Source organism: Danio rerio, chromosome 24 (assembly GCF_049306965.1).
Source record: "Danio rerio strain Tuebingen ecotype United States chromosome 24, GRCz12tu, whole genome shotgun sequence".
NCBI classification, from domain to species: Eukaryota; Metazoa; Chordata; class Actinopteri; order Cypriniformes; family Danionidae; genus Danio; species Danio rerio.
The window spans coordinates 38,702,809-38,726,399 of NC_133199.1; the positions used below are offsets into that span (position 1 = coordinate 38,702,809).

Here is a 23,591-nt window from a genome sequence, read left to right on the forward strand (position 1 = left end):
TCCAGAATTACATTGATTTGAATTTACACTTTACTTTTGCAGGCTTAAGAATAAAGCACACTGATTCCAAAATTTTTGTCCATAATTTTTGCATGGTAAAAAATAAATTCAACCTCACGTTTTGTAAATTGTATTGACACACTGCCTTTAAAATTTTCGTCCATCATAAAAAAATTGAACCATGTGTGTCTTTGCATCTGATATAGTGATATAGAGGTGTTTTTTTTTTTATAATTATTTTTTCGGGGTTTTCACCTTTATTGTCATAGGACAATGGATATTTTACAGACAGGAAAGTGTGGGGAGCAGAGATAGGGGAAGGATCGGCAAAGGACCTCGAGCAGGGAATCGAACTCGGGTCGCTGTGAGCACCTTGGTGCTTTGTGTCGACGCACTAACCACTAGGCTATTGGTGCCAACTTGAGGTGTTTTGACTTTTTAGAGCCACCATACGAGCAAAAAGCTGAACACAGAATGCCGTCATTTAAGCTACTGATAACTTTGACAAACACAGTGCATATAATAAGACAGAATGCTCCGGACAGTTAAGAACCCTTATATGCTGGATTCAGTGACTGACTCTCTCCTGCAGCAGCTTGGTATGTTTCTGTGTGTGTATGTGTGTTTGTCCATACATTTGACGTACTACCCATAGACATTATAATCGAAAGCATCACATAAACACGGCCAAAATCTGTTATAATTCTATGGTACTGCCAGTGTCTGTTCAAGATTTGTTTACTTACGTGAATGTGTGAACTATCACAAGCAATGCATCAAAATTTAACTAATTTGCTAAAATGAATTTTGCATTTCGTGCATAGTGGAGCTCTTTGATAATGAGCTGAACTTTCCTTCCTCTTATGCAGTATTGGATGAACACAATATGTAGCATATTCCTTTTTCTACTTTGAGGAGAGAAGAACAAAGTATCACTGCTTGAACTGACTCCGAAATATTTAGTTTTTTTTTTGTAATGGAATAATTAATACGCATCAGACTCAGTGTGCAATGTTCGTTTACGTGATGACTTTTTCGCATATGAATAATAAAAAAAAAACTCTTATAAAATTTTAAACTTCAGTGTGCAAAGACATTTACACTCAAAAAACAGCATAACCGTGTAAACTTTTTCTTTTGTCGCAGTTTCATTTTCAGCATCGTTACTCCAGTGCCACACGGACACGGTCCTTCAGAAATCATTCTAATATGCTGATTTGCTGCTCAAGTAAAATGAAATATTAATGTTTAAAAAGGAGTTATGCAAAAGCAGTGTTGCACATTTATGTGGAATCAGGTATTCACGTTTTGCTTAAAAATGTGTTGGTTCTTTTGATTATTTTCTTTCTAGTTGATTTGCTTCTAAAATAAAGCTCCCAACTCAAGCTTCTTCCAAGGTCAAATGAAATGACACTGAAACAGCACTGCTATAATCCACTCAGATGAAAGCTTCTACCTCAAACTCTGGAGTTAATTAAATGCAGAATACACATGCATTCATTTACAGTTTCTGATTTCTTTCACTCGTGTGAATAATTAGCGCATCAAAAAGAACCAACAAAAACTGTAAACCGTTTCATTAAAACATTTCTTAAGTCGAAATTAGCAAGCAACGTGATAACCCTGTTACATGCGCCAGTAAAATGGGGATTAATTAAAAACAGAAAACAGATTTGTGCTCAAGTCTTACGCCAATCCCGCTAAATTGGAGGTTTCTGAATATTTATTTATTTATTTATTCTGTTTTACCAGTAAGAAATGCTTTAGAAATAGTCCCAGTGTTTGATGATTTAGGCTAATAATAAAGACTGTATGTTTATAAACCCTGCAAGAAGCAAACCATGAAGGTTTGAAACTCTAGAAATGTATTATATTTACTTCATTTATTTAGATTCCTCCTAGTGTCAGTACATAAGCTGCTGTTTTTAATTTGTTTTTATTTATTCTTTTTAAAAAAGCATGATCTGGAGTACTGGTTGAGGAAAGCAGGTTCATCTCTTATATCTGTGGGGTCTATTCTCACATGTGTTTCTGTGTTTCAGAGTGGCATCTTCTGCTGAGCAGACAGAGGCCGGTGTTCAGGCTGAAACTGCAGTATCACTGGACAGTGGCCAGTGGACTGAAGAGAGGGCATCACTCTTGGCCAAACTAGAGCTCCTGGAGCGCACAAAGAATGAGGAGATGCAGAACCTGAAGACCTCACTAATTGCTGAGCAGCAGGTTAGTATTAAAGAAAAGTCTAATTACAGGATTGTTTTTTGTTTTCATTCCATTCAAAAAGCACCTATTTTACCCATTTCACACGATGTAAGATAGGACTTTAGTCTCTAGAATGTGTCTGTAAAGTTTAATCTCAAAATACCCATCAGATTATTTATTATAGAATTATAGAACCCGTTTTGGTGTCTGAGGACTATGTAGCTGTTTTTGTAGCCTGTGTTTTTAAATCCTAATGAGCTGGTTCTCCCTGCCCACCGCTCCCGCGCTTCTTTTGCATTATGTCAGATAAACAGCAGTCAGTGACAGAGGCAGACACGAATGAAGCTCAAATACAACTAATTAGTCAAAAATACTAAGTAAGTTTATTTGATGTATTTGTGGTGGAGTTTTTCCAAGCCTTTCTGCAATGATAAGTCACACACAAATGCCATTTGCAGTACACAAAGACACATATGCACATTTCCTGACACCATGCTGCCATGGTGATCATAGCAGTTAAGAATTACAAAAGTGATTTTACTCTATTATAAACATGCTCTGTTTTAAAACCTTTTAAACTTGTCAAATTTATTATTGATGTGCAGATGGTCACAGAGTGTTGCAACATGTTTTAATCCTAGTTTTTTTTTTTTTGTTGCAAAAAATGTTCTGTGGACTATATACATGTTATTATAGAGACATGGCACGTGTCAATCAATTTGGTGGGTGGGGAAGCCGCACTCCTGCATCATGTTGTGGTCAGCCTCAAAATGGGAGGGATTTGGATCCTATTTTAACGTCAGGAAATTAAAAAAGAGACTTTTTGTGTTTCTATTACTCCAATATGACAGTAGACACACTATATCTACACACAACAGCTTACAAAGATAATTTTCATCATAGGTGCCCTTTAATGTTCTGAGAAACCAAATATCATGGCATAAATGATGAAAGCTTGCCTCATAGTTTTTGATTTTGGTACAATGTGCAGTTCTGACAAATTGATTTATCAACATATTTTGCAGGATTTTTAAAAAGTTTTTTTATATTACTCGCTGAATGTTTTTTTGTTGTTGTTCTTTTTTGGTTTTGTGTAAAGAATCACATTATATTATATATTTATCTTACAGTGCAAGTGGAGATCCAGATCTCTTTTTTAAAATGAATAATTTTTTTTATTATCATTAAAGAATGTTTTTAAATTTCCATCCTGAGAGTAGTAGTACTTTGTAAAAAAAAAAAAAAAAAAAAAAAAAAATATATATATATATATATATATATATATATACATACATACATACATACAGTTAAAGTCAGAATTATTAGCCCCCTTTTGATTTTTTTCTTTTTTTAATATTTAACAAATGATGTTTAACATTGCAAGGAATTTTTCACAGTATGTCTGATAATATATTTTCTTGTGGAGAAAGTGTTATTTGTTTTATTTCGGCTACAATAAAAGCAGTTTTAAATTTTTTTTAAAACCAATTTTGGGACAAAATTATTAGCCCCTTTAAGCTATTTTTTTTTTCTATAGTCTACAGAACAAACCATTGCTATACAATAACTTGTCTAATTACCCTAACCTGCCTAGATCACCTTATTTACCTAGTTAAGCCTTTAAATGTCACTTTAAACTGTACAGTAGTGTCTTGAAAAAATAAGTAAAATATTATTTACTGTTATCATAAATATAAATAAAAATAAATAAAAATTGGGGCCTAAATAAGCCTAAAACCCAAACCAATGTTTAAGAAAAAAATAAACCTGAATAATAAAAGAAAAATCATAACTGTTTATAATTGTTTATCGTTATTTTTTACTTTTAGATATGGCAAAAGGCCATGTGACTAAGAAAAGCTACTGTAAAAGGATTCAGATTTTTAAAACATGATCATAATCTAACATCCTCATCATGAGCAGAAAATAACGGATTAAAAAATTTGTTATGTTGAGAAAAAAACATAACTATATTTAAACTATATAAAATAATATATTTTGTACATAATATTTTATAAATGTACTCTTAAAAGTTGTCATTTTACCATGTGTCATGTTTTTCACTTCTAGACAAACTTCAATACCGTTCTGACTCGGGAGAAACTAAAGAAAGAACAAATCATCAGTGATCTCACAGAGAAGCTGAAAAACGTGATGCAGCAGCAAGAGAAAGATAAAGGTAAACAACATCTTATATCAATTATTTCAGACGATTTTCAGCAAACTAACCCTGAAATAGTCGGTGCAAACAATAAAGATAATTTGGTAACGCTTTACAATCAGATTGTATTATTTCATGTATTTACTAACATGAACAAACCATCAACAGTACATTTATTACAGTATATAATCATCTCTGTTTATAGTAGTTAAAGAAAATAGTCATTCATTGACACAGTAGTTCATGTCATAGTGCATTAACTAATAATAACAAGCATGACTTTGGATTTGAATAATGCATTAGCAAATGTTGAACAATGATTATTAATAAATGCTGTTCATTATAAATTCATGTTGTTAACCCTAATGTTATGTTGGGGAATTTCCATCCACTATGGGGTGCTGTTGAGTCTGAATTTGGCCACATACTTCTCTGTGCTTCAGAAAACAGATTTTTGGTGACATATTATTTTGACATTTATTTTGGGAACATGCTTTTAAAATGTTATGCTTATGCACCATATAACTCCGTATTAAATCTAGAAATGGTCATTATAATGGAAGTAATTGGGACAAAAACATTAAAAAAAACCTTCCTTAATTTTCCTTCGGCTTAGTCCCTTTTTTATCAGGGGTTGCCACAGTGGAATGAACCACCAACTTATCCAGTATATGTTTTACACAGCAGTTGTCCTTCCAGCTGCAACCCAGTACTGGGAAACACCTATACACACTCACACATACACTTATACACTATGGCCAATTTAGTTCATCCAGTTTACATGCACCGCATGTCTTTAGACTGTATATCAGTCCACAATTATCTTTTATATTGAAAATATGTAATTTGGTGTGCTTTTTTCCACCAAAATCAGCAATGTTCAGAAATTGATGTTTAAAGAGTCAAAGTTCTGCATTTTTAAAAACAAGTTTAGAATTTTTGATCAGGACTGAGGTTGATTTGCAGAAAAAAATAGTTTTAAGGTCCCATGAAATTAAACTAAAGTTTTTTTTAGATGTCATTATCAGTATTGTTAGTTTCTAGGATATCTATAATCTAGTGCACACCAAAACAGTGACAAAATTCAAGTTTAGGCGATATAAACCTGATATAAACATGTAAAGCTTGTTGTTTGTCACTTATGCCTGAATGAAGCAATGCTCTTATTCATGTCACCTCATACTTCAGTTTGTCATCAAATCATAACTGATCAAATTCTCTCTAGTATCTGACATGCTCCGCCCCTTTCAAGACGCTCTACATTTGATGCGCTTGAGCTCGATCGCTAAATGCTAATGGCTGTTTTTCAGTTAGAGGAAAAAAAATTTTTTTTAGATGGATAACGACAGCAAGAAGACAGCGATGTCAAGTTTACTGTCCTGCCCCCATACACTCTTCATTACAAACACCTCACATAAGCGGTAATTTGGGTTTTTTTTGTAACAAGTTTTTTTACAAATATAAATATTAAAAACTTTCAAGGGTTTGAAAGTTACGGCATAACTGCGTTCACACCGAAAGCGGCGAGAGTGTCAAAGTAACCGGAAGTCATTCATTTTCAATAGGAGCCATCAGCAAGGAGCGTATTCGTTGGTGTGGAGGTCAAGGAAATCAAGTCAACTATATGCGCTATGACAGTTCAACGGCAAACTAATTGGATGTAGAAGTCTATCATTCGAGAGGATTCCAGAGAACATAGTCCTGTGAACTTTGGTTCCAACCACAATTGTTCCCAAGGGTTTGATTATTGCGGTTGCCAGATTTCCAATTATTTCCAATGTTTTCTTACAGGTTACTGGCAAGTTACTGATGTGCAGTAATGTTATTTATTAATGTATGATAGATAAAAAAAAAACAAAAACTGCAGGAATCTCGTGCTAACTATAACGACAATACAAAACAGTACTGCTGCTTCAGAACAGTTCAGAAATATGGACACATAATGGATAAGTGGAGCTAAGACACTCTACATAACAACCTGATCTTCCATTATTAAATGAATTTGATTAAAAAGTGTGCAGAGTTTTCAAGCTAGAAAGCATGTTTTATCTGGGAATGTAACTGATTTGCTGATATGCTGCAACAGCCCCTTTAAATATGCAGCCTGATCTCACGAGAAAACGTAAGTATTTTACGTTTTGCCAGTTTAGTGGCTAATTCGTACGAATTCGTACGAGTTCAGTCGTACGAAATGGTACAATTTTAAAAAGGAGGCGTGGCACCTGACCCCACCCCTAACCCCAACCATCATTGGGGGATAAGCAAATCGTACTAAATTGTACGAATTAGATCGTACGAATTCATACGAATTAGCCACTAAATTAAATAGTTACGAATTGCCGTGAGATTGTGTTGAGATATGAGATCAATTTCGCGAATTTTGAGCGAAGCAGTTAAGGCAGAGTTGCCGCCAGGGGGGCCAGAGAGAACTACTTTGAGGCTCTCGCTGCCTTCGGTGTGAATGCACAGCAAAAGTCTTGTGAAATTTGTCCATACACAAGGGTTAACTGACATTAACTATTAAAACCTTATTGTAAAATGTGTCCAATAATATTTCATATATTTATTTGATGTTTCCTTGCAGGCCTGATTGAAACACTCTCAGAGGACCGTGCCTCTATCCTCCAGGAGAAGAAGCAGCTGGAGGAGGAACTCAACCGTCTGAGAAGCACCGTCCTCGTCTCTTCGTCCTTCTTTCCACCCAATCCCATCGTCCCTGTGGTGGCGGAGGCTCACGGCGCTTGCGGTCCTGCACAAGTGGACGCTCTCTCTCCATCCTTCCCTGACCCAGAGAGACTGATATCCATGGCTGCGTTCAGAGATGAGGAGAGGGTGGAGTCTGCAGTGGAGGCCAGCATGATGACAGTGCAGTAAGCGTCTGCGGGTCAAATATTCATCACACCGCTAAAATAATTAGATATATTTATTAAATATAATAAAATAATAAAGCCTGAATAACACCAAACATTTCTTAAGCTGTCCGAGTTTCTACAGCATGCTGAGTTAGTTGTTAAGAAGTGATTGATTTTATACTAGTAAGAGCTGAATAAGCTGAAGGAGATGGTAGGAATGGTAACACTTTAGTTTTGGTCACGATTCATGCTACTGGCTTATTACCGGTCTATTATTAAGACTGTTCATTCATAGTTTTAAAGTATGTCCTGCATCTCTAATCCTACCCAAAACCTAAACACAGCTTCCACCTTGCTAATTATTAGTAACTGGCTAATTAGTAGTGTATTTAGCTAGTATTGTTAGTTAGTGGTTTGTTAATACCATGAGCTCTGATTTCTTTTGCCTTTGTCACGATGACAGTTCATTAAATTTTTATTTCTTAGGGTGCTAGAATATTGACCTTACAATGGACTTTTAAACATTTTTTGAAAACAAAAACTAAAGCTTTTATTCCAGCCAACCTAAAAAAAATAAGACTTTCTTCAGAAGAAAAAATATTAAAGGAATTACTGTGAAAATTTGTAGGACGGCTATTAATTTTGACTTCAACTGTATTTGCTTTACAACAGAATGAGGTTTTAGTTTGCAGGTTTTAAACTTAATTGTAGGCAAAAATATACAAATTATAAATAGAAAAAGATGTTTATTATGGTAAATCAAGCATTTTCATCATTATTATGAATAATTTAACAATAATAATTATTATTATTACTCATGCATTTTATAGTTTGGCGTTTTTACTCTAATGTAGTGATTTCTATGATTTTTTTTGTCATAAATCTAAATTTATACATGGGTACTACTAGGTAGATGGATCTCTGTATAGGCATATTTGAAAAAACATATTCTAATGTATAATTATTAAAATATTAAACAATTTTATTGATATTAAAAAATAATTTAACATATAAATGCATCTTAATCTTAAAATAGTTTGTTATTAAATTTAAATATTTATTCATACCACAAATTATGACAGTTACTTTTATTCAAACAGCAAGTTTTTTGTTTGTTTGTTTTTTTTACCGCAAATGACATCGACTTCTGCCAAAACACAAAAAGAAAAATGTAAAAGAGGTGTCTGTCTGGAGAAAAATAAATATTTCTCAACTTTTATTTACATTTGAACCAAAACTTTGAGTCATTATTTACCAGGGGTATGAATAATTACATAACTGTATATGTTGGAACAACAGAACGGAGCCTGATAATTCATCCATAATTATTAAAAAATATTTGATAATTATATTAATTTGATAGTTATATTAATTTATAAAGTTAGGAGAATCAACCTTGTTTTGTAGACCTTGTCTTTTAAAGCAGCTGAATGTATTCGAGACAGGAAAGCAGTGTAGATCAGATAGAAGAGGAGAGATGTGAGTCCAGTCATTGCTTTAGGTGAGGAATGTTTCCTTTCATGAAAAACACATACTCTTTTACACTACTTGACAAAAGTCTAGTTGTTGATCTTAGTTGTAAAAGCAACAAATAATTACTTGACTTCTAGTTGATCATGTGGAAAAGTGGCAGAAGGTCGATTTTTCTGATGAATCATCTGTTGAACTGCATCCCAATCATCACAAATACTGCAGATTGTGCACAAGACCTATTGGAACCCACATGGACCCACGATTCTCGCAGAAATCAGTCAAGTTTGGTGAAGGAAAAATCTAGGTTTGGGTTACTTCAGTATGGGGGTGTGCGAGAGATCTGCAGAGGGGATGGCAACATTAACAGCTTGACATATTAAGACATTTGTGCTGCCCATTACATTACAACCCACAGGAGAGGGCAAATTCTTCAGCAGGATAGCGCTCCTTCTCATACTTCAGCCTCCACATCAAAGCTCCTGAAAGCAAAGAAGGTCAAGGTGCTCCAGGATTGGCCAGCCCAGTCACCAGAAATGAACATTATTGAGCATGTCTGGGGGTAAGATGGAGGAGGCATTGAAGATTAATCAAAAAAATCTTGATGAACTCTGGGAGTCCTGCAAGAGCGCTTTGTTTGTCATTCCAGATGACTATTAATGAGTTATTTGAGTCATTGCAGAGATGTATGGATGCAGTCCTCCAAGCTTATGGGAGTCAAACACAATATTCATTCTTTTTCCAATGCCTCATTACTTTATATTCTGTACAGTACATTATTTCTGGGAAGGGACAAGACTTTTGTCCAAGCAAAGTCAGACTTTGCTGTCCTAATTAAATAAATTAAAAATCAAGACATGATCTTATTTTATTTAGGTAAAATAAACGTAATCTGGAGGTATTTGCCTTTCATATAAGCCACTTCTGATGCCAAATCAACTAGAAGTCAAGGTATTGTTCATTGTTTCTAAAACTAAGATGGGCGACAAGACATTTGTCAGGTAGTGAAGGTCTTATCAATAAAGCATCCTACTCTGTAGTAGTTGATGAGGAGTTACAAATCTTTGCACTTTGTGACATTTATTTTGTATATTTTAGCAGTGACAACTCTATGCTTTCTGAAGAGAAGCAGCGCATACTGATTTTGGAAAGGGTAATTTCACTTTTCTTTGTAATAAATATGCAGTGCTTCATTATGACTTTCATTATGAGTTTTTAATCATTTAATTTCTTTAACATATCCTGTTATATGCAACTATTATTGTGTTTCAGACCTTGCATATGAAGGAGGAAGAGAACAAAAGACTCAGTCAAAGATTGGTAAATATATTAACATTAGTTGCATGCGAGTGTGTGCGCTTCACTCAAAAAATGACGTTTGCTGTTTGTTTAAACTAATTATTTAAATTTAGCTGAAACAATACAATTCCTGTTTTTTTTTTGTTTGTTTTTTTGGAAAACTTGTTTTATTTGTTTTATGGCAAATTGTTTTATGTTCATTCCACTTAAATTTGTAAAAAATAATAATTAAACATAATTCCTTCATGTTCTCCCAACTCAAATCGATTGTATGGAACCCAGAATTTTTGTAATTCAATTTATAAGGAGGGCGCTGGTTCGAGTCCCGCCTGGGCCAGTTGACATTACTATGTTGATTTTGCATGTTCTCCCCGTGTCTGCGTGGGTTTCCTCCGGGTGCTCTGGTTTCCCCCAGAGTCCAAAGACATGCGGTTATTGAACAAACTAAATTATCCGTAGTGTTTGTGAATGTGAGTGTTTATGGGTGTTTCCCAGTACTGGGTTACAGCTGGAAGGGCATCCGCTGCGTAAAACATATGCTGGAATAGTTGGCGGTTCATTCCACTCTGGCAACCTGATTAATAAGGGACTAAGCTGAAGAATGAATATGCAAGGGGCGAAGCAGTGGCGAAGTAGGTAGTGCTGTCGCCTCACTGCAAGAAGGTCGCTGGGTCGCTGGTTCGAACCTCGCCTCAGTTGGTGTTTGCATGTTCTCCCTGCCTTCGCGTGGGTTTCCTCAGGGTGCTCTGGTTTCCCCCACAGTCCAAAGACATGCAATACAGGTGAATTGGGTAGGCTGAATTGTCCGTAGTGTATGAGTGTGTGTGTGGATGTTTCCCAGAGATGGGTTGTGGCTGGAAGGGCATCTTCTGCGTAAAAACTTGCTGAATAAGTTGGCGGTTCATTCCGCTGTGGCGACCCTAGAATAATAAAGGGACTAAGCCGACAAGGAAATGAATGAATGAATGAATGTGCAAATTGTTTGAAAACATCATTGAATTTAATTTAAATTGATTATTTTCTGGATTAGTGTCCTTGCTGCTTGATCTCCGTTTATAATTGGCCACTTGAACAGTTAATTAAAAGCAGTAATTAGTGATGATTAAAAAATACAGATTTGATTGATGCAGGTCAATGACTGACGCAGTAAAATAAATATCTACCAATAAGCTAAATATACTGGATTTATATCTTTCCTTAAAGCAAAACGCTGCACATTTCCTGCTATTTCTGTACAGTTCATATACATTACATTGTGTTCTGGGAGTAAAAACATGCACATTATCAGCAGTTAATTAACACACGAGACTCTTTGATATAATTTAATTACATCTCCCCTTGGGACTATTTCAGCAAATAGGTTTAATCTCTTTAGGAAAATTGCAATCGTTGGCCACGAGACGTATCTTAGGAGATGTGTAACCCACTGTTTAGCGTCCTGACTGCTCAGGGCAGATTCACAAGATGCATTTACCCTGCAAAACAAGCGCTGAAAAATGCATGTGTAATCAAATCCTGACTGAATATCAGCTCATTTACTAACAAGCCTTAAATCAAGCACACGTTTAAAAAATCTCAATGTATGTGTGTGGGACAGATATTAAATATAGTCATTTATTATGCCTTTTTAAGCCCTTATTATGTGTATTTACCAATAATGTGTTGATCTACTCCTCACCACTAGATGGCACACATACATTTGTTTTCAAATACAAACTCTTTCCTCCATGCACTGGCAGAAGCACATGTGAGATTTATCAACTGAAGAGAATATAGTACATGCATTTTGATGCTGTGATAACTGCAGAATGCACGCAACCGTATTTCCTACTGAACATAACTGTAATCTCATTGTTATTTTTACAGATGTCACAGAGTATGTCATCCGTTTCATCACGGCACTCGGAGAAAATCGCCATTCGAGAGTAAGTATTATTAGATATTAGCGTTAATGGTGTGAACTGCTGATTTTTGTTCTGAACACCTCTGCTTTTTGTAGTTTTCAGGTGGGCGACTTGGTGCTCATCATCCTGGACGAGAGGCATGATAATTATGTTCTCTTCACTGTTGGTCCCACCCTTTATTTCCTGCATTCGGAGTCTCTCACTGCACTGGACCTCAAACCAGGTCAGTTTTACACACACGCCCGCATGCACACACACACACACGCAACAATACAGATTTAGTGAAAATATTCCATTATTGGAGTAGAATTCTGTTTCATACATAAACACACACTAGTAGATTTAGTACAATAGTAACAATAGTATAGATTTAACAATAGTTTCGATTTAGTGTATATATTTCATTTGAGTACAATTCAGTTACACACACACTCACACACACACACACACACACACACACACACACCTATAGTAAGGATTTAGTGAATATATTCCATTGTGGTGTACAATTCATTTTTTACACACACACACACACACACGCACACACATACACACACAACATTAGTATATATTTAGTGAATATATTCCATTTTAGAGTACAATTCAGTTTCAAACACACACACACACACACACACACACAACAATAGTATACATTTAATATATTACATTATGGAGTACAATTCAGTTTCAAACACACACACACACACAACAATAGTATACATTTAATATATTACATTATGGAGTACAATTCAGTTTCACACACACATACACACACACACACACATACACACATGCGTGCGCAAGCACGCGTGCGCACACACACACACACATACATTCCATTATATAGTACAATTCAGTTCAACACGCACACAAACACACAAACAGTAATACAGACTCAGTAGATATATTACATTATGTGGTACAATTCAGTTTAACACACATAAAAACAATGTTAGTCCAGATTTAGTGAATATATACCATTATGCAGTACAATTCAGTCTGAGACACACACACACACAAACACAATACTATAGATTTAGTGAAAGTATTATACAATTCAGTTTCACACACACACACACACACACATATAACAAGAGTATGTAATATATTCCATTATATTGTACAATTCAGTGTCACAAACACACACACACACACACACACAAACACACACACAAACAAAACCAGTAGTACTGATTCAGTGAATATATTACATTATATAGTAAAATTCAGTTTAACACATACACACAACGTTAGTCCAGATTTAGTGAATATATACCGGTATGCAGTACAATTCACACACACACACACACACACACACACACACACACACACACACACACACACACACACACATTAGTACAGATTTAGTGAATATATTCCATTGGAGTACAATTTGTTTCACTCACTCACTCAAAATATTAGTACAGATTTATTTAGTGAAAATATTGCATTATGTAGAACAATTCAGTCACATGCACACAACATTAGTACAGATTTAGTGAATATATTTAATCTGAGTACAATTCAGTTTCACACACGCACACATTAGTACAGATTTAGTTCCATTTTGGAGCAGTTATTTAAAATATGATGTATTTATATGAGCCTTATTTGTTTCAGTGACTTTTATAAGTACATATTTGCCTATTTAAATGATTCCTACATATTATTTGTATTTATTTATTAATACATTTTTCGAATTTACTGTTTTTCTGTAAATATTTCAGCTAAATTTGTGTTTGATATATATGCTATCAAAAACAGAAAGCATTATACTTTAAGTATTTTGTAGTTGTCTTTTACCTCACACCTTTTTTATTTTAGTCAAATATTACTCACTCTTTCTTTTTTTCCCCCTTTTTCTTTTTTCTTTTTCTAGCGACAGGAGCAACAAGACGGCCGTGGGTTCTGGGAAAAGTCATGGAGAAGGAATATTGCCAAGCCAAAAAGGTAGCGGTATTCTCTTATTCATGCAAATGTGTGTTTTGATTTCATTTGGCTAAATAATTTTCCCGCCTTTTTTCTAGAAAACCATTAACGCACTCTAACAGCGACATCTTTCAATGAAATAATACCAGATATTTTTCCTTGCATTTCTGCTCTATATTTGATTCACATTCAAAGACGCAAAAATAAAAGATGCAAACATTTGCGGATATTCGCAACACTGTATTTAGGCACACGAGAGAGTGCATGTGGAATTAATCCTGCATGTTAAATGACATAAATATAATGGTAATCAGCTATTAATCACTGCTGCAGGCACTTACATTCAATTATGTCATTTATTCTAATGATATATTTTAAACATGTCTATTTGTTATTATCTGTCTCCAGGCCCAAAACCGCTTCAAAGTTCCTCTCGGCACCAAATTCTACAGAGTAAAGGCCGTGCCATGGAACAAGAAGGTGTAATTGTGTACAAATCGATCACATTGTAATGAGCTCCATATGTTTTTATGGCTTTTTTTAAGCAAGCGCGCTCATCCTACGAAGTCAAAACCATTTTTCCCCTTCTTTTTTTTTTGGCTTGGTTGCAAACCATTTTATCTTGTTTTTTATATATATAAATATATATATATATATATGCAGAGGATTTGTAAATGTGGACCAAATGATTCTAACTTTATGGACGGTTTTGACGCCGTCGCAACAAGTCTGTACAATGAACAACAATGCATTTGGATGTTACATATTAGTTCATAATTAATAATAATATTATGGTCAAACACTATCACAGTCGAGCTTACTTACTTCAGAAGGCTATGAAAATATTAATGTATTGTAAATGTTGCCAGAGGAATGGTCACGGCATGCGTATAGATAATATTTTCTTTTTATTTACTTGTCCGGGTATGCGTTGTAGTCGGAGGTATCGGTTAAAAAAACAACAAACAAAAAAACGACAAAAAAAAAAACCTGCTGCTTGTTAACTCGCAGCACAGTACGACCCGCCTGTTTATTATGACGTACATTTTGGACGGCCTCGCAATCCTTCAGATGCACTTTCGGGGGAGAGAAAAAAAAAAGACGATGCTTTGATGATTCAAAAAGGGAGGCGTTTGTGCTGTCGGAAAACAAGCGTCTGAAGAAAAGTCGCACATATCTTCCCTGTTGTAGGATGTTGAAATATAGAAAGTAATATTTCATGTTTGTGAATGTGTGTCTTTATTGAATTTAACAGCGACATTGTATATTATCCATCAGATCACACCAGTAACAAAAAATTACTGTATTGTAAAAGAATTTAGAGTTTTCAAAACAATAAAGGTTTGATCCCAAACTCCTTTGGAGTGGTTTGCCTTTTCGCAGAGTTCGTTTTGGGCCACGTTGAGAAGTAAATGACCTTATTTTGTTAAATTGAGTGGCATTTTCTTATTTTAATTTGGGATAGCTTATTTTAATTTGGGATAGCTTTTGCTGATAAGATATATGTATCTTTAAGCTTTTTTTTTTGTTGAATCAAAGTACAATAAAGGCTTTGGATTTGATGCTTGAAGACGATGCGAAGGGTTTTTGCATAATGAAAATAGTTTTGTGAGTATATTTGCTCTTAAACATTATCTTTCCTGTACTTTAAACTCTAAAATATGCCCCCCGTTTCGGTTTTTCTATGCAAATGAGCCAAACAGCTATGATTGCAAGTGCTTGTTTTCAAGTACTTGCAAGTTTTTCCAATCACCGCCTATTGCAAAATGAAGATTTTTAAAAGAATTATGCCTCTAATTAAATCATAAACATGTTGTTAAACAAATTTGCTCATCTTTTTAGACTTTGGTCGGCTTCTGTCGTTGGGTGTTAGTGTTGCTATCTTTAGTAAACTGATTAAAAAGGGCTTATTTGCATCATTCATTCATTTTCCTTCGGCTTAGTTCCTTTATTCATCAGCTGCAACCCAGTACTGGGAAACACCCATACACACTTATTCACACAAATGCACTACGGCCAATTTCGTTTTTTCAATTCACCTATACCGCATGTTGCTGTGAGGTGACATTGCTGACCACTGAGCCACTGTGTCGCCCATCTCATTTGCATTATATATGGTATAAATAGTGTATATGTAGGTATGGGGAAAAAAGAGCACTTGAAAATTCATTCTTTGGATATGTAATTCACAGTTGTTTAATAAAATTAAATTTTTATTAATGTTATTTTTTATTATTTTACTTTGTCATTTTATTTTATTTTCTAAGCTACTAATTTAATGAAAAATGTAATATTGAGCATGAAATGCATAAAAATAACAAAATACTTTTTTTGGACAACACAATAATCAGTGTTTTTTAAAAATGTAAAAATTTAAAAAATTGAAGAAATAAGTTGTTTTCAATCTCGATGATTTAGCTTTGCTGTTTTTTTTTTACTCAAACTGCAGTCTTGTAGCAAGGGGGAGTTCAGGTAGTTCGAAAGATTCTTCCCCTCACTGACAAGTCCAGAATTTAGCTTTTACATATGCTCGTTCGTCCCCTTTTTCACTGCTATGCTAACATAAATTGTGAAAATAACCAATAGAAGAAGACTTTAATACAAATTACATTTTTAAATATTCAAGTTTCCAAGTTCTGACTGAGGAGAGTTGAATGAGATGGCCAGTTTTTTATTTGCCTATAGGCTACACAGTTTTTGTTTAAAACAAGTTTTACCAGATTCCTTTCTTTTTTATGATTGATGATAATAAATTTGTATTTAAATAGAAGTTTTGTTCATATTTATTTATTTCATTTAAAATGCTAATTATAAAATTTATTTATTCATTTTCTTTTTGGCTTAGTCCCTTTATTCATCAGGGGTCGCCACAGCGGAATGAACTGCCAACTTATCCAGCATGTGTTTCACGCAGCGGAAACACCCATACACTTTTGCATTCACACACACGCTACAGTCAATTTAGCTTATTCAGTTCACCTACAATGCATGTGTTTGGACTGTAGGGGAAACCGGAGCACCCGGAGGAACCCCACGCTAACACGAGGAGAACATTTAAACTCCACACAGTAATGCCAACTGGCCCAGCCAGGGCTTGAACCAGTGACCTTCTTGTTGTGAGGCGATCGTGCTACACACTGCACCGCTGTGACACTCCATAACATTTATAAAACTGTAATTTACAGTTTAAATGCTAATTTGTTAATAAATACTTCACAATGAAATGGTGCAGTAAGCACTTTGACAAAATTGTTGGAAATATTTTTAGTACATCAAAAAGTGTGGTTATAATCACCATCCGAAAAGCTAATCCAGCAAAGTTTAATGCTTAAAATGTCTCTAAAATGCAGTATTTAGACTTCATGTGAGGCGAATAACTGCAAAAAAATAGTTCCCCTTTTTCAGAAACTAGAACCACCCCTTTCAATAAGCTGGCTACAGGCCTGAACATGTCATTTTCTGGAAGAACAAACCTAGAAGAAATGTTGTCAGACCTTTATTAAACTAATATATGCTATATATACTGCTAAAAACAAAACAAATAAAAACCAAGAGAACTCGTAAATAACACAATTTAACTCCAAGTGTTCCCTTTATTTATTGAGCAGTATATATTAACTTAAACCTAATAAATCCAGAAAATCTCAAGGAACTAAACCTATTCAATCGATCTCTTTGTTTATTTTTATATAGCTATACACTGACAAATGGTCCATTGTATTTACGATTTTTTTTCTAAGGTAAGTGGTTGCAAACACTTTATATGGGCTGAATGCTAACAAACTAATTTAGTTGAACATTACTTCATTTAATTAGTTTGTTTCAATTCAGCCCACATACAGTTGAAGTGTTATTAGCCCCCCTGTTTATTATTATTTTTTTTACCAATTTCTGTTTAACGGAGAGATTTTTGTCAACACGGTTCTAAACAATAGTTTAAATAACTTATATCTAATAACTGATTTATTTTATCTTTGCCATGATGACAGTACATAATATTTGACTAGATATTTTTCAAGACACTTCTATACAGCTTAAAGTGACATTTAAAGGCTTTACTAGGTTAATTAGGTTAACTAGGCAGGTTATGGTAATTAGGCAAGTTATTTTATAATGATGGTTTGTTCTGTAGACTATCAAAAAAAATTGCTTAAAAGGGCTAATAATTTTTTCCTTAAAATTGTGTTTTAAAAAAAAATTATACTGTTTTTATTCTACCTGAAATAAAACAAACAAGACTTTCTCCAGAAGAAAAAATATTATCAGACATACTGTGAAATTTTTCTTACTCTGTTGAACATCATTTGGGAAATATTTAAAAAAAAAAAAAAAAAAAAAAGTTCAAAGGGGGCTAATAATTCTGACTTCAACTGTAAATTGTTTGCAACCTCTTACCTGAAAAAAAATATTAATAAATCCAATCATCTATTATCAGATATGTGTAATGCATTTTAACCAGAACTGTTTAATCGAGCACTCGCAAGTTTCATGTGATTTTAAAGACCTGTTTGACTGTAAATCATCCTCTGAAAGGTTTGTATTTTTCCAGTTGGGAGATTTTAAACCCAAAAATATGCCCCTAATTCTGTTTCTCCTCTATGCAAATGCGGCGAACCGCTATGATTGTAAGTACTTGTTTACATAAGTTTTGCAATCATCGCCTATTGATGCTCTTGAGTCACTGGCAACACTTCCAACCGAGCAGAACGGAAGATTTTAAAAGAATTACGCCTCTATTGTGTCAACTGAACTAATGAATAGAAAACAAGCCCATACATGTCAGGAATTAATGGGATCCATTTTATTGCTATTGTCTATCGCTTGCGTAACTGGCTAAATTTAAACCTGCTATAGCGAAGGCGACGGTGAGCGAGGTATGGCTTTCTGAGGGGAATTATTCCCAACTTAGATATGTCGTGAGTGTGTTTTTTTCTATTCGGTTCGGTCCTTGGCTTTTGTAGGGGCATTAGCTAGTGTCGTGTGCTAACGCTGGCACACTCCTACACGCAACAGACTTCAAAAAGCTAGGGCTTCGACGGGGCCCGGGAACGGTATTACCCTCTTGGAGGAGCACGGCGCACCAACATCACTTTCCCAGTTCACAGCAGGGAGCATAGCAGCTCTCCGCCGAGCCTTCGGTACCATGTGGGCCTAGGGGTGTTTCGGCAATGTTTTGCTTTATTTGCTCCGTTTAGCATAAGTCGGCTGTCACATTTGGATGGCGTTCTCATAAATTGATGGTGTGATTCGTAGTATCTCGGGACAGGCCTGAATGACTAAACGCGAGATGCTGAGGTTGCTGGTGAAGGAGAAGCATGTGGAACGGACAGGCTCTCAGTGTAAATGTTTACAGCCCCCTACTGTGGAGCCGGGACTCACCCATCGCTAGAGCTCGCGCTGGTGTGACATCCTTCCAAACGCTGCTTGATTCACCACAACCAAAAAAAAAAGAAAAGAAAGAAAGGACGATCGTGTGTTGAATTGATTTGCCATTGATGATATTTTTGCCTTTTGATTTTTTTCTTTTTTTTGTCAGGAGATTTTTCTCACTTTTATTTGTCATCAGAGTGGTATTTTTAAAAAGCTAAATCTTAGTTAAGGGAATATTTCACACAAATATGGAAATTCTGTTAGCAGGGGAGAGAGAGGATGATAGTAATATTTTTCATTAAAAAAAAAACTCATTTTAAAAGATAATGCTTTGGTATCATTTTATTTTGATGGTCCCTTTAATGCAGTTTGTTGAGTTTAAGTTACATTGCATCTACAGTTGAAGTCAGAATTACCAGCCCCCCTGAATTATTAGGCGCCCTGTTTATATTTTCCCCCAATTTCTGTTTAACGGAGAGAAGATTTCTTCAACACATTTCTAAACATAATACTTTTTTCCCCTTTATTTTTATGCTAAGTACAAGTGTAAATTGTTTGTTTATATATATATATATATATATATATATATATATATATATATATATATATATATATATATATATATATATATATATATATATATATATATATATATATATATATATATATATATATAAACCCACTTAAACAAACCCTAAATACACTACAATATATAATTATTAATTTTAATATTAATTAATATAAGAAAATAATATAGCTCCAATATAACTTCACTTTAACTCCTATGTACTGTTTATTTTGAGTCTTAATTTGGCCATAACATTTCTGTGTTTCAGCTAGCAGAATGATTTTTCGTGACACCTTATTTTGACACATATTTTGAGAAAAAAAAGCTAACAACACACTCAGGGCAAATTTACTGCCCTTTTGTTATGTTCGGGATGAAAACATCCACTGACTTAAACTGCTGTAAAAATGCATCAGATCATTTTTTATTTTTATTTTTTGGCATAAATAATCCATCTCAGTCCTGATCAAAACTACTAAATTGTGTAGAAAATGACACGATTTTAAATCTTTTGGTGAAAAACACACACAAAATTACGTATTTTCATAAAAAAAAATAGTTGTTGGCTGGATTTGTACATTTTTTTATTAAAGTCTTGAACATGTGGAACAACTTTACCTTTGATGCATTGCTTTTGATTCATTTTCCTTTTTTCTCCCTAATTTATTGTTGGTGACCGTTTTTGCCACATTGACTTCTAATATAACCACATTTTTCATTACAAAACCATGACATCATATAATCATGCATTTTTGATTGTTGCTGGTTTTCCCTGTTGGGAAGAGGTAAGATTTGTCAATTTTACTGTCGATCATCATTGGCACCATTCTGCCTTTAGATAGGCCAGTGCTAAAAAAGCTTAGTTTCTGGATTTTTTATGGAGTATAGCAGCAAATTCACGAGTTCACACTCACAGATATTTGACTGAATAGAATATGCGTATTTAACGTGCTGTCCAAGGAGAGGGCTCTGAACTCGAGAAGACACCCTAACTCGCGTTATTCCCCTTATCAGGATGAAGAGAGATAGGGTCTGAGCGCAGTGTCTAGCCCGGCTCCAGTACACTCCCCTCTCAGATTTAAATAGGTATCTGGTTTAATAGTGTGGAGTTGGGGTGGTGGAGGGACGATGAAAACGAAGGTATGACGTGTTTGATTATTAATACGGGTTTGCTCTTGAGCTGATTGGATAATAGAATGATTGTGTATGTGATGATTTAGTCTCGTCAAAGACTGATCATGGTCCTTCTGAAATTTGAAACATCTCTTAAAGTGCGTGTCTGAGTGGGTGAGAGTGACCTTTACGCACTTCCCTTGAGGGGTCTGAGAAAATCAAAATATGCATCTTAGTTCTCAGAACTACAAGGAGTAAATACAAACAAAGACTGTGTATTTATGCACCATCAAATGTGGTTATGATGGAAGTTATAGGGGCAAAAACAGACACCAACAGTAAATAAGGGAGAAAAAATGACAATCTAACAATGCATCAAAGCCAATGTTGTTACTAATCATTTACATGTCCAAGACTGTGATAAAAGGTAAAAAAAAAAATATATATATATATATATATATATATATATATATATATATATATATATAAATATATATATATATATATATATATATATATATATATATATATATATATATATATATATTATATATATATTTTTTTATATATATAATATTTATATTGAAAATACAGCATTTTGTGTGTGTTTTTTTAACAAATCAGTGCCATCATTTGTGAACTTGGCAATTAAAGAGTTAAAATCCTATAATTTCATAATTTTAATCAGGACTGATGTTGATTAACCGATTTTTGCAAAAAAAAAAAAATTAAAAATTAAAAACAATATTTATCTGATGCATTTTTACAGCAATTTTATTCAGTGGATGATTTCGTCCCTAACATAATAAAAGAGTAGTCAATTGGAACAGTGCACAACGCTTAAACAAAGGTTGTTTACTTTTGACCCCATTAGCATGGACGAAAGTAACACAACAATATTTGCTAGACTTACTGGCTCAATCTTAGTATTTTAAATATATCTGACTATGACCTTCTTAATGTTAATTTCAAACATATGTTGTCCTTTGTTTTTGCAAACAATATTAAACAGCATTTTAATTTTAAGTTTCAGCTCCATCAAATGTTTCAGAAGCAATCCAACAATGCCAAACGTAAAATTTATTTACAATTTTTGAATATTTTTTTATTATTATTGACAGTATGCATTAGTTTCATATAACATATGAATCAAAACACTGAAAACTCTAATGTAGATGTGAAAAATAAGCCATGGCTATTAGCAGTGGGACACAAATAACAGGGTTACCACAGGAACTCTTACCATTTAAATCTGATATACTTTTATACTGATAAACTTAGACATTTCAAACTTAAGGATGTGTTATTGCATTAAATAACCTGTAGATTGACCATTACTGTGATGCATGAAAAGAAAAACACAACTTGTTTTTTATGCAAAAAAAAGAACCGCTACAATAATTTAATTTTTGAACTTAAAACAGTAATTCGGATCTAACCGCGCGACACGTTCTTAAAATCAGCTGATAATTGGCAGCTCCATCAAGGGTTGCATGCTGAATGTGCTGTTATAGCCTGGAAATCAAATGTTGTCAGGTCTTCGAGAATATCGCTTTGTTACTTTCGTCTCATGTTACTTTGGTCCCCGCTGTCCTTCGTTTACTCATCCTTTACCTTTTCCAAACCTGTTTTTTCTGTTGAACTCAAAAGAAATATTTCAGGACACCTGTAGCAATCCATATTATTTTTTTTCCTACTATAGATTCTTCAGCATATCTTTTTTTGGGCTTAACAGGTTTTTGAACAACTAAAGGTTGAGGAAACGAAGACAGTTTTAATTTTTGGGTGTTGGTTTTAATATTTACTAACACAGTATTACAATCAGAAGTCTTCTATTCATGTTAGACATTTTTCCTGGACTTTTATTTGTATAAAAAGTACACAAAAAGTGGAGGGTTATTCATTATGCTGTATTTTTTAAATGATCATAATATAAAATGAACCACCAACTTATCCAGGATATGTTTTACGCAGCGGATGCCCTTCCAGCTGCAACCCAGTACTGGGAAACACCCATATACTCTCATTCACGCTCATACACATACGGCCAATTTAGTTTATTAAATTCACCTATAGCACCTATAGCACATGTTTTTGGACTGTGAGGGAAACCGGACCACCTGGAGGAAACCCACGCCAACACGGGGAGAACGTGCAAACTCCACACAGAAATGCCAACTGACCCAGCCGAGGCTCGAACCAGCTACCTTCTTGCTGTGAGGCGACAGCACTACCCACTGTGCCACCACGCTGCTAGTTAACGGTATTTTTAACCTGAAAAGAGCAACAAATAATAACTTGACTTCTAGTTGATCAGTTGGAAAAGTGGCAGAAGATTTTTCCTATGAATCATCTGTTGAACAGCATCCCAATCATTACAGATACTGCGGAAGACCTACTGGAACCCGTATGGACCCAGGATTCTCATAGAAATCAGTCAAGTTTGGTGATGGAAAAATCATGGTTTGGAGTTACATTCAGGTGTGCAAGAGATCTGCAGAGTGGATGGCAACATCAACAGCCTGAGGTATCAAGACATTTGTGCTGCCCATTACATTACAAACCACAGGAGAGGGCAAATTCTTCAGCAGGTTAGCGCTCATACACGCACTTCAGCCTCCACATCAAAGCTCCTGAAAGTTAAGAAGGTCAAGTTGCTCCCAGGATTGAACATGTCGTTTTTGCAAGATTAATTATTTGCATCTTTATAGAACTTGTACTGCTCA

At 34.5% G+C, this 23,591-nt stretch overlaps 1 protein-coding gene across 2 annotated transcripts in view; it reads left to right on the plus strand.

The window, feature by feature from the left end:
* Nucleotides 1–15,168, plus strand: part of rb1cc1 (RB1-inducible coiled-coil 1) — a 35,637-nt gene extending 20,469 nt beyond the window's left edge. For both annotated transcript variants that reach the window (XM_073941001.1, XM_009302198.4), the window contains exons 15-23: nt 2,043–2,220; nt 4,270–4,378; nt 6,945–7,230; nt 9,781–9,835; nt 9,955–10,002; nt 11,848–11,906; nt 11,981–12,108; nt 13,765–13,835; nt 14,223–15,168. In XM_073941001.1, the coding sequence (XP_073797102.1) occupies nt 2,043–2,220; nt 4,270–4,378; nt 6,945–7,230; nt 9,781–9,835; nt 9,955–10,002; nt 11,848–11,906; nt 11,981–12,108; nt 13,765–13,835; nt 14,223–14,300 (1,012 nt within the window). In that variant the 3' untranslated portion in view covers nt 14,301–15,168. The remainder of the gene's footprint in view (nt 1–2,042; nt 2,221–4,269; nt 4,379–6,944; nt 7,231–9,780; nt 9,836–9,954; nt 10,003–11,847; nt 11,907–11,980; nt 12,109–13,764; nt 13,836–14,222) is intronic.
* The last annotated feature ends 8,423 nt before the right edge of the window (nt 15,169–23,591 follow it).